A 13,081-nucleotide genomic window follows, 5' to 3' on the forward strand; every position below is an offset into this window, starting at 1 on the left:
TTTGAGATAACTCGAGTGGGACAAACAGGTTTTTGGATATTTACAGCAGTCTAATTTGGCTGTTGACATTTGGGCAGAGTTCTCCTCTAATTATGGGTCAGACTCAATTCAAAATGTAAGCCTGATCTCCTCCAAAAAACATTTCCAACTCTCTCCCACATTCCCTTTTCTCACCTCAGTGATTTCCAAGGTCATGGAAGGTGCGAAATATATTCCATAGAACCTCAATCTAGATATTAGGTACAATTTCAATCTTCACTTTAATACCTTTCACAAATGCAAAAGACCCAATTCAAATAAATGGAAGCAAAGAAAAAAAATTAAATATTACTGACAGTTTTATTGCAATAGAGAAACATATTATAGGTTTCCTTTAGAATTATCACAATGTCACTAAATTGAGTTCCAAAACAATGTGGGAAACTGAAAATTCACATTTATTCCAAATCAGTTTATATCCAAGATCAGAGGTCAGTGAAGAAAATGGCTGCTGTCTTGTCAGTAAAAGCTTGACATAATACACCAACCAAAATAGTAGTTAGGTGTGGTCAGATGTGGTAATAAAATGGAAGTAATTAGTAGGATTGCTAGCTAAAACACACCAGAGGATGACCTTGTATCATTCTGGTCAGGATGCAGGAATCAGAGCACACGGTAAAACGGATACAAATGCTTTTATAAATTAAGAAGGCTTTTTATGAAATGCAATTAAGTGCATAAATTATTCTTATCGATAATTGTTTCCTACATGAGTACACCGTATGGATTTTGCTGATAATTTGGATTTTTATATATTCAGATGCTTTTACTGGTTTGCACAGAAAGCCTTTTACTGCCCTTCCTCTGTGTAAGTCACTGGAAATTGGCTGCTGCAATTAAAGGGCTTCACCAAGCTGACTTGTAATGTGCTTTCCTAACATCAATACATGACGTGAGAAGTCAATATCTTTTCTATGAGCATCAGCCTTTTTTTAAACTAAATGGAGAAGCTTTGTGCAGATGAAAACACTTTCAGTGCTAAGTACCTTTCCCGACCTTTTCAGAAGGATTGCTTTCTTCTCAGCTCGATTGTAACTGCAAAACATTAAGAAAAAGGTATTTCTTGCACGTTGAGTAAATACTAGAAAGAGCCTACTCGTTATCAACTATACAGATATCTGCTGCACAATATGGAGAGAAACATAAAAGTATTAGTTTATGAATTTAAATTGGGAATATGATTTGCTTTCCCACCGTAATGAAGCTAAGTTGAGTTGCTGCTTTACTGTAAACATACAAGGAATCACAGCAATTGAAATTTCATCAGAGCTTATTTTTCAAGCATTACAGTACCCAATAACCCTTTCTGGCTCAAGCCCTCCCTTCACCACCTCCAGTTAAAATTCCATTTGGAATATTTTGGAGGACCAAGAAACCAAGAAGAACCAAGAACAGGTTTGAGGTTTGCATTTCCAGGTCTGCACCAGAAGTGTGTTGTGCAATACATTTGTTTGGATGCTCCATAAATAAACATTCTCCCCATGTCCGCCTGGGTCTCCTCCCACATCGCCAAAACGTGGTGGGTTGGAGGTTCATTGACCTGTGTAAAATTGCCCCTGGTGTGTCGAGAGTACACGTGAAGGTGGGTTAACATAGAGCAATTGTGAACAGGCGATCAATGGTCAGCATGGACTGTGGGCTGAAGGGCTGTTTCCAGCTGTATCTCTAAAAAAAATCTCTGAGGTAGGCATGATGGCCACAGCTTATGGAAATGTAAAAGTTAATGAGAAACAGCCTATTATGTTAAGTCCAGCTTACTACAACCACAAATATTATTTGTGACCCAAAACACCACCAGCACCAAGAACCAAGAGTGTTTTATTGTCATATGTCCCAAAACGGAACAATGAAATTCTTACTTGAGGGATCAGATCATGTAAACATAGTATTCTGTAAAACCCGTAATAACCAACAAAAAAGTTCAGTTTAGATTTTTTTTAAAACAGACATAAATAAAGGGAATGTTTCCAAAGTAATAGTGAAGCAGGAGATAGTAAAGACACTGCACGTTAATAATTAACAGCGCAGAGACATTTGATGTTGGCTAGACTGAAATTAGGTAAGTCCCCAAGTCCAGGTGAGACGCACATCTCGATTCTGAGATATGTATAAAAGGAAGTTACAAGAGCACTGATTATAATCTTTCAACGCTCTTGGAATATGGAGGTGGTGCCAGAGCAACAGATAAAAGCAAATGTTTGATGAAAAAAAAGCGAGTAAGAATAAACCCAGTAGACAGGCCAGTCAGTTTGAAAGTGGTTAGGAAAGCTTTTAGAAACATTGATCCAGAAAAAATATTAATAGCTGCCTGGTGACTATTAATGGATTCATTAAGGCAAGCCTGCAAGGATTTGTTCAGGGTGAATCATGCCTCACCAGATTGATAGAATGTTTTGATGAGGTAATGGATAAGTTAATGCAATTAATGCACATGTGGGCTCTCACAAGACTTCTGATAAAAACGACAGAGAACAGGCTATTCAACAAAGTGGAAGCATGCCGTATAAAAAGGACATTGGAAGTATGAATACAATGTTAGCAAAGTAAAACAATGGAGTGTTATTGTGGAATGACTATTTTTTGAATTGGAGGGAGATGAATATTGTCATCCCCAGGGATTACTGTAGTTTCTTCAAACCTATATCAATAACGTGGACTTGAGTGTGCAAGACATAATTTCTAAATTTACAAATGACATAAAACTTGGCAGGACGATGAACTGTAAAAAGTACAGGGTTAAATTGCAACAGGATCTAATCAGGCTAGTAGAATAGGCAGACACATGACAGAGGTTTAATGATGAGAAATGTGAGGTGATGCACTGTAGATGGAAGAATAAGGAGAGTCAATATAAGGAAAACTGTTCTAAACCGTCTCTCTGGGGTATGTGCGCACATCAAAAGTGGCAGTGGAGGTTGAGAAAGTGGCCATTAAGGCACCTAACATTGGGCTTTTTCAATCTAGGCATAATGTATAAAAACAGGGAAGTCATGCTGAACCTTTATAAAACCTTGGTCCAAAGTGGTTGCGTTCAGTTCTGGTTGCCTCATGATAGGAAAGATTTGAAGGCATTTGAGAAGGCCCAGAAAAGATTAACAAGGATTGTTTGTTGCATGACAATTGAAGCTACAAGGCTGGATTAGAAGGGCTGTGGGTGTTTTCCTTAAACTTCACGCTGCCTTGGCAAGGCCACCAGCATAATCGAGGATGAGTCTCACCCCAGCCATTCCTCTTCTCCCTTCTCCCATCAGGCAAGAAGTATAGAAGTGTGAAAATGCACACATCCAGATTCAGGGATAGTTTCTTCCCAGCTGTTATCAGGCAAATTAATCATCTTACCAACAACTAAAGAACAGTCCGGATTGGAGCTAACTATCTACCTCATTGGAGAGCCTCAAAATATTTTTAATCAGACTTTATCTTGCACTAAGGATTATTCACATCATTCCCTAAATCATGTATTTGTACACTGTGGATAGCTCGATTGTAATCATGTGTTGTCTTTCCGTTGATTGATTAGCCTGTAACAAAAGCTTTTCACTGTACCTCGCTAAACGTGACAATAAACTAAAGTCAAACTCAAATTTTGATTCTGAAATGCTCCCTGGTCACAAGTGTAGTTCTTGTCTGTATCCTTGTGTATGCATTCTTGATTTATTGAAAAAAACATCTCTTTCTATGATGCTCTGGCAATTATTGAAACCATCCCTCTCTCCCCACCTTCGCGTTTCAATGTATGACCCTCACTTCCATTCCCTTAGGCCCAAGACAGAGACGTGAACAGATGTGGTGGACAACTGGTTTTGACATTTGCCAACAGATCTGGCAGACCCAGTCCTTGCCTACATCTTTCATATCATCACATCTCTAAAGACAGGACTGCAGAATGTTTACTGAAACAGTTGCCATTTTTAGTTCCAAAGACACAAAGATTTTTTTGTGACATCTAAGTACAATTGTTAGAGATGGAACTCCAACTGAGGCAAAATTAAAATACTGCTGCAAACAAGCTCAATGTTACTATCTTTTGAATATTTTGTATATTTTCAGCATAGCTCTGCTGTTAATAATTTCCAATAATAGATTGATAGATTCTTCTCAGTAAAATATTGTACATTAGATGAACAAAAACCCGATAAATACATGTTATTGATTCATGATTTTTGTGCCCAGCTGAGCAGATTATAACTTCCTATAATTTGTTAAAAAATGTGATAACACTGAAATCAGATTTTTTTTTAATTGACATCTTTCCGATGTTGCTGTAACATCGTTCACTCTTTAGCCTTTAAGTGACTGGTGAAGATAAATGGCTGGGCCTCAACTAACTTATCAATTATATTTTTATTCTGGTTCTACAACCAACATTTTGTTATTAGCTTCTTTATCCCTCTCTGTCATGTATTAGGGGGTAACACCATTACATTTTCCTTAACACTTACTTCAAGCAGTGTCTCAGCTACCTCTGGCCGTGTTTACTTATTATGGTAAAAGCCTGGAAAGTAAGCACAGATGGAGGTAAAATCTGCCAGTGGTATAATTGAGGGCATTACCAAATAATTGCAAACTGCAGTGGCACTGTCAGTGCCATTTTGATACTTATTGTGTGACTGATGCCCTGTAAAACTCAAACCATTTACAAATTATTTGTGTCACTTTTTCCCATTTCAACCCAGCAGACATACACCGCTTGCCAGTGGAACACCACGGAAAAAAAAAAAAAGCTGAACTCAGCCTTTTCCCGGAGTTGGGTGCTGAGCAATCTGTACAAGGATGAACGTACGAGGGGCTGTCATTTGTCCGAGACTGCACATGTTCTGAAGGTTTTTCACTTTAAACGCCAACCTATGTGGCAGATGATGTATGTGTTTCTTCAGTTCTGTGATTACCAACTCAGGGCTGTGGTGCAACACTCTTCACCTCATCAGTTCCAGGAGCTGTGCTCCAACATGGGTGAAGTATTCGCACTAAGATGGCTTCTGACATTCAGTGAGGAGGTGGTATTCTGTTGTAATTTCGGTATATAGATTTTTGAACAAACCTCTGCTGCTGGCTAACTAAAACAATGTGTCTGCTGGACTATTAGTACCCATACATTACATTTGTGGATTTCTCTTTTCAAAAAACACCCAACTTCTACAGAAAGCGACTGTCACTGTCTGGAGGGAACAACAGAAACAATTCTTCAAACTCATAACCCAGTTTGGATTTGTAAGACCAGATAATGAGCAGCAGTTTTTCTCTGTAGTGAATCATTAATCAAAGAAATGATCCTTGCTCGTGTTTAGATGTTTTACTTAATTCCTTACCTCTGGCCTGCTGCCCCACTAGTGTCAAAATTATTATTTCTCACCCAGCAGGTGATAAATAACAACTTCAGCCGTGATTAATACAGTGAATTTCAAAACCAGACTAATGTAAAAACCAAAACCTGCAGAACAAGTGGGTGATAATTGTTGAGAGAGCCATGGGAACTGTGGTCTTGCATGTAAAAGCTGCTGCAGGAAATGAAGTGCACACTAGAAGCCCAGCTGATCCTAAGAGGCATCATTAGAGACACATCACAAGCGCCATCATTCGAACATCCCCTTTCTTTCAGGCCCTAATTGTATATCTCAAGCAATTGGTCAAAAATAAGTTTGCACTGGGGTTGATTTTTCTCTTTGGTTGAAATTCACTAAATTACTCTCAAACACAGGGGCAACACTGCACATAAAATGGCTGTACTAATAATATCCACTGTTATCAATTATGCCTTGTTCTAGTCACGAGCTTTGATCAGGGGACATCTGCACTGATATATCAGTCTAGCTATCTTTATTGTGCAGCATTCTTTAGGATAACGTGTCATGATCTAAGGAATTAATTCCTATGGATCAAAGATGTCTGGATGCTTTTAATATAAACCTTTACATTCCTTGCAAGTAATTTGGTATTAAATTATATTAATCCAAAATGTGTTATTGTTTGCTTAATTCTTGGCCTTTGAGCTGTATTTTTTTTTTACTACTTAAGCATTTGAGGCACAATTTGCAACATTTGCTTATTGGTTAGTGCTAGATGTGGACTATGCAAAATATGCAGGCAATACCATTTAATATAGGCTAATTATGCTGCATGTAAAATTACTATTTTGTCATATTACAAAAACAATATTCTTTATTAATTTGTACTATTAATTTATCATTTCAATATATTGGCAGACTTTAGAAAAGCTGCAATGAAACTAGAATATGAATTCTTTGGCTATATCTAAAGTGGAGAAGAAATAGTCCATCATTTTCAAAATAGTAATTTGTTTTTCAAATCATTGTATCTGTTTAATACTAAAACAGAGGTTTCGATTTTGTGTAAAACATCTAACTTCAATCTTTTATACACAACTGAAATGGTTTTATAATAACGTTTAATATAATGTAAGATTAAATGAAGCACATAATCCAATAACCCCCATACTACAAAAGGTATTGCAACAAAATTTAGTTTTACACATTATTATTATAATCAATAGAATTTCTGACCACAAAATGAAAAAAATTAAATACTAAAGAGGAAGATTTCAATTTAAAAAATGTGCTGGAGTTTACAGTTCATAGTACAAAACAGTCAGTGACGAGAAATGATTGAATGTTTTAGTCATAGAGTCATACAGCACGGAAACGGCCCTTTGGCCCAGCCTGTCCATGCCGGCCAAGCTGCCCCATCTGCCCGCATATCCCTTTAAACCTTTACTATCATTGTACCTGTCCAAATGTCTTTTAAATCTTGTTATAGTTTCTGCCTCAACTACCTCCTCCGGCAGTTCATTCCATATACCCACCACCGTCTGTATGAAAACGTTCCAGGACAAGGGGTCACAGCTTAAGGATAAAGGGGAAATCCTTTAAAACCGAGATGAGAATAACTTTTTTCACGCAGAGAGTGGTGAATCTCTGGAACTCTCTGCCACAGAGGGTAGTTGAGGCCAGTTCATTGGCTATATTTAAGAGGGAGTTAGATGTGGCCCTTGTGGCTAAGGGGATTAGGGGGTATGGAGAGAAGGCAGGTACGGGATACTGAGTTGGATGATCAGCCATGATCATATTGAATGGCGGTGCAGGCTCGAAGGGCCGAATGGCCTACCCCCGCACCTAATTTCTATGTTTCTATGTTTCTATGTTGTCCCCTCAGATTCCTATTAAATCTTTCACTTTTCACCTTAAAACTATGTCCTTGTTTCCCCTACTCTGGGTAAAACACTCTGTGCATCTACCCTATTTATCCCTCTCATGATATCATACACCTCTGTAAGATTACCTCTCATCCTCCTATGCACCAAGAAATACATTCCTCGCCTACCCAATCTCTCCCTATAGCTCAGATCCTCAAGTCCTGACAACATCCTCGTGACCGAGTAGTTTTGGAAAATGCTCCAAGTTTAAGACAACGTTCATTGAAATGTTAATGTTTTTAAATATATTCTTCTCTGAAAATCTGTATTGATAAGTAATTAGACTTTCAACACATGGCAATCATATATTTTGTTTAAACGTGCTGCATTTGAATGATGCTTCATTAAGTGTCGGATACAATTGTACAATATTACTGCTCCGAGACACGACGTGGATAATGGATTCAGTACATCACCTGAGCAGTTTCTACACAAAGTTTCACAATGGACTGGAATTGTATTCCAGCTTGTAAATAGTTTGTCTCATTTAACCCAAAAACATCTGAACATGCATGTTTCTCCCAGGTATTCTATGTCATAGAGTTATAGGGTCTTACAGAATGAAAAAAGCTCCTTCGCCCCAACTTGCCCATGCTGACCAACATGCCCCATCTACATTAGCCTCACCTGCCTGCGTTTGGCCCATATCCCTCTAAACCTACCCTATCAATATACTTGTCTAAATGCTTTTTAAATGTTGTGATAGTACCCGATTCAACTATTTCTTCAGTCAGCTCATTCCATACACCCATCACCTTTTAGTAAAACAGTTAACTCAGGTTCCAATTAAATCTTCTGCCCCCCCCCTCCCGTATGGCCTTTTGTTCTTGATTCAACGTACTCTGGGCAAAAGATTTTGTTCATTTAGCCAATTTATTCCTCTCATGATTTTGTATATAAGAGCACCCCTCATCCTCCTACACTGCAATGAATAAAGTCAGGGCCTGCTCAATCTCTCCCTGTTGTCCAGGCTATCGAGTCCTGGTAACATCCTTGTAAATTTTCTCTGCACCCGTCCCAGCGTGACAAAATCATTCCTAAGACATGAACAAAACTGAACACAATAGTTCACTATTAAAAATATAGATTTTATAATACATACAATGTATATCGCATACAGCAAATAATCCACTGACATTTTCGTCACGTCCAACAGGATCCCACCACTAGCCACATCGTCCCATCTCCACCCCTTTCTGCTTTCCACAGAGACCGTTCCCTTTGCAACTCCCTGGTCAACTCGTCCCTTCCCACCCAAACCACCCCCTGCCCAGGTATTTTCCCCTGCAACCGCAGGAGATGCAACACCGGTCCCTATACAAGTCAAGTCAAGTTTATTTGTCACATACACATACGAGATGTGCAGTGAAATGAAAGTGGCAATGCTCGCGGACTTTTGTGCAAAAGACAAACAACAAAACAACCAAACAAATTATAAACACAATCATAACACACATATTCTTTTACATAATAAATAATGCAAGGAAAAACGTTCAGTAGAGTTAGTCCCTGGTATTCCAGCATCCCCCTATCCCCCCCACCTGTCTATGCCGGCCAAGCTGCCCCCCAAGATACCTATCCCCCCCACCCCCCTCAACTCAATCCAAGGACCTCAACAGCCTTTTCAGGTGCGACAGGTTCACTTACACCTCCTCCAACCCCATCTGATGTCCGCTGTTCCAGGTATGGACTCCTATATATCGGCGAGACCAAACGCAGGATCGGCGATCGTTTCGCTTAACATCTCCGCTCAGTCCCCCTAAACCTACCTGATCTGCCGGTTGGTAAATACTTTATCTCCCCCACCCATTCCTACACTGACCTTTCTGTCCTGGGCCTCCTCCATTGTCAGAGTGAGGCCCAGTGCAAATTGGAGCAACAGCACCTCATATTTCGATTGGGCAGCTTACATGCCAGAGGTAAGAACATTGACTCCTCTAACTTCAAGGAAAGGGCCTGTCCCACTTGGCCGTCATTTGCGCCTCATTCATGCGTCATATGTAAAATAGGTTGACGCGTCGTGATACGTGACGTCGCATGCAAATCACGCGTCATCACAGCCGTCTGGTGTGCGTGACGTCATTAGAATACCATGTGGTGCGCGGCGACGCATGGTGACGTAACCATGCGGGTACCACGCGATACACGTGAGACATCAGGACGCAGCGTGCAACACCAATGCGTCAGCGTGCGTACGCGAAATTGGTCACTACGAAATCCTGGAGCGCCGTGCGATACCGCACGCCACCACATGCGATTCCACACCTCACCATGCGCAATGCGTGCGTCACCCACGCATCGACCTATTTTACATGACGTGTAAATGAGGCCCAAATGATGGCCAAGTGGGACAGGCCCTTATCCCTTGCTTTCCCTCTCTCTCCATCCCTCCCCCTTCCCAGTTCCCCGACCAGTCTTACTGACTTCGACTGCATTTTATCTGTTTGGTTCCCAGCTAACAATGATCTATTCTAAATATTCCTTGATCTCCATTCCCTTTGTCCTGTTTTCACACCTTCACATTTCTTATCTATGTATCTCCCTCTCCCGACGTCAGTCTGAGGAAGGGTCTCGACCTGAAACGTCATCCATTCTTTCTCTCCAGAGATGCTGCCTGTCCCACTGAGTTACTCCAGCATTATGCGTCTATCTGCAGGGTGGGTGAAGTTGTGATCCAGGTAACCGTGGGAGTTGGCGGGTTTCGAGTAGATGTCAGTCGATAGTCTCTCCCCTGTGATGGATTCACAAAGGGGAGAGAGGTATCAGAGATAATCCAAGTGAATTTGACACCAGGGTGAAAGTTAGTGACAGACTTAGATTTAGATCCTTTATTTGTCATTCAGACCTTTCGGTCTGAATGAACAAAGCGATAATGAAATCAACCAGTTCAAGGGTTAGGCCATTCATCGATGTAGTGGAAAAAGAGTTGGGAGATGGCATCCAACAAGAATATGGAACAAGAATATAACCAACAAAGAGGCAGGCGTAGCCGGGGCCCATGCGAGTACCCCTGGCTTCACCTTTAACTTGAAAGAAATGAGAAGAGTCAAAAGAGAAGTTATTGAGGATGAGAACTAGTTCCATTAGGCGAGGAGAATGTAAGTAGAGGGAAACTGATTGGGTCAAGGAAGCAAGGAAGGGCTGGTTCAAGGAAGATCTGGAGGTCCTTGAGACCTTCTGGGTGGGAGTTGGAGGTGTATATAGACTGGAAGTCCACCATAGTAAGGATGAGGCAATGGGGGCCTCGACATTTAAAGTTATTGAAGAGCGATACAAATAGTGCTCCTGATGTGGTCACCAGAATGTCCGATGTAACTACAGTATCACCTACTTTTGAATTCAATATCTCAAAACAATAAACAACATTCTGTTATGTTTCCTAATCGCCTACTTACCTGCATACTAATTTTTTGGAATCCTGAACAAGGATGCCAAGATCATTGCGCCTTAAACCTCTGGAATGTTTCCTTTTTCCTTTTCCTTTGAAAATGGACAATTATGTATTTCCCACATTACAATCCATTTGCCAATCTTTTTCCACTCGTTTAATTAATCAGTATCCCGCTATCTTTCTTATATCCTATTCTCAACCTACTTTTCCACCTATCCATTTCTCAGCTGCAAATTTAGCAACCATACCTTTGGTGCCTTCAGCCCTATTTTTAATATAAGTTATTCGCCATCCTGCCATCTGGGAAGAGGTACAGGAGCATTAGCTGCAAAACCAGCAGGATGCTCCTCAGCTTCTTCCCGCAGGCTATAAGATAAACGGGCTTTGCCCCCTGCCAAAGTATCGCGCACCAACCACCAACCTGGACACACTGCAGCAGAGCCACTGTCGTGCCGCTGCCGATCGGAACGCCTGTTGATGTTTAGTAGAGAGTAGAGTGTTTAATTTGTTCATGATATATGTATTTTTATTTCTATTTTATTTTTTACTGCACACTGAATGGACACTGGTTGAGCAACGTTTTTTTGTTTCCTCTGGGTATGTGAGTACTCAGGAAAATTACAATAAAGATATACTATACTATACTATACTATAAAACAAAATGTTGCATCACCAATTCTTGTAGCCTAGCACGTGCTATATCTTACCAGCCAAGATCCATTTATGCTGTTTCCTGTCAGCCAGCCAATCTTCGATCCACGTTGCCTTCTCCACTACGAGCTTTTATTACCGCAATAATCTTTGATGCAGCATGCTATCAAATGCCTTCTGCAAATCTAAGTATTCATTAGGGACTTGTAAGCCCCAAAGCTCCAATAATCTGCTCAGGGCTGTATCTCTTGCCATTGTAATTTTCCAGTTAATCGCTCCCTTGCAATTCCTGACTAAAGGTATTTCTGGGGTTTTACTTACTCTTCATGGTGAAGACTGATGCAAATATTTAATTCACCCGTCTTCAGTGTATTTTTCATATTTGCTTTCTATAGGATTAATGCTCACATTGAAAGATTTATGGAGACTTTTACCATCAGTCTAATATTTCTACCCAGCTATTTCTTCTTTTTTTTTTAAATTATTTTTATTAGAAGTACGGTAAATTACAATACTACACAACACATATATCTTAATACATTTTTTGTACCGCTTCATTTTTTTTGAGCTTTAAGAAAAAGATAGAAGTAAGGAAAAGAAAGCCCCTTAGAAAAGAAGTTAGAGAAGGAAATAAAGTAAGAAAGTAGACCCTAGAAAAGAAAGAAAAAGAAAGTAGGAACAATCGCTCTATTATAACATTAAACTCCGCAGAAAGGGGATTACCAACCAAGTCTGTTTTTGTTGTTTTACCTCCCGTTACCAGGTCCTGATACCATTTATTTATTTATTTATTTTTAAAATTACTATTGCACCTCATGCTTGTAATAGGTCCAGAAACATAGACCACGTCTTTTGGAATTGGCCTGCTTTACCTGCTAAGAGGAATCTCATCTCTTCCAGATGTAATGTTTCAAACATATTTGATATCCACATTTTTATTGTTGGTGTGGGCGCATTTTTCCAGAATTCAAGTATAAGCTTTTTTCCCCATTATTAGCCCGTAATTGAATAAATTCTTCTGAAACGCGTTTAGTTCAGGGTTACCTTCCGATATTCCAAAAATAATCCATTCTGTCTTTGGTTGTTTTATTTTGATTAACCGAAAAAATATCAAATATTTCATACCAGAATTTTTTTATTTATTGTTTAAAAAACTAATGCGCTTCTGACACAGACATTTATCACAATAGGTGAAACATTAGGGAAGATTTTATTTAATTTAGTCTTTTTGAATTTAATATAATCTACCTGTAATGTCTATGTAATGTCTTGAATTGGATGAGCGTATGTCGTACGTTGATCGAACATTTTGCACCTGTAGTAAATGATTATCCAGCTCTCTTTTGAAATTTTTATAGCTAATTCTTGTTCCCAGTCTCTTCTAATTCATCTGTTGTGGGTATTTCTATGTATATAGGGTTAGATTAGCTGATTCCGCCTTTGTCTTTGCTTCATCCAGTAAGTCGGAAGGCAATTTAAGTATTTTTTCAGATAATTTTTGAAGATATTTAAAATATTGGTTATTTTTCAAATTAATTTCAGTTTCTGAAATGATAGTAATTTTTTACAGTCTTCAGCGTTTGATTCCCTTCCGATATTTATAAAAATAATCTATGATTGATGGTTTATTGACAGTTTTATTTTGATATGTTTCTTAATTTTAGATTCTGTTTTATTTGTTTCCATGTTCTAATTGTGCCAAGTATTTAATTGGATTTTTTTATATAATTAAATTTTTATTAAAAGAATGCGCTATGGTAGCGCTCCTATATTACTCGGGGAGCAGTCGC

The 13,081-nt window shown here is 39.2% G+C and overlaps 1 protein-coding gene across 3 annotated transcripts in view; it reads right to left on the minus strand.

Moving 5' to 3' along the window:
- Window positions 1-980: 980 nt before the first annotated feature.
- Window positions 981-13,081, minus strand: part of mtx2 (metaxin 2) — an 83,566-nt gene continuing 71,465 nt past the window's right edge. For 2 of the 3 annotated variants that reach the window (XM_055637910.1, XM_055637911.1), the window contains exon 11: window positions 981-1,074. In XM_055637910.1, the coding sequence (XP_055493885.1) occupies window positions 1,040-1,074 (35 nt within the window). In that variant the 3' untranslated portion in view covers window positions 981-1,039. Of the gene's footprint in view, window positions 1,075-4,481; window positions 4,535-13,081 lie in introns of all 3 variants that reach the window. The other variant, XM_055637912.1, reaches the window with a different exon arrangement.

Source organism: Leucoraja erinacea, chromosome 7 (genome assembly GCF_028641065.1).
Source record: "Leucoraja erinacea ecotype New England chromosome 7, Leri_hhj_1, whole genome shotgun sequence".
Taxonomy (NCBI): domain Eukaryota; kingdom Metazoa; phylum Chordata; class Chondrichthyes; order Rajiformes; family Rajidae; genus Leucoraja; species Leucoraja erinaceus.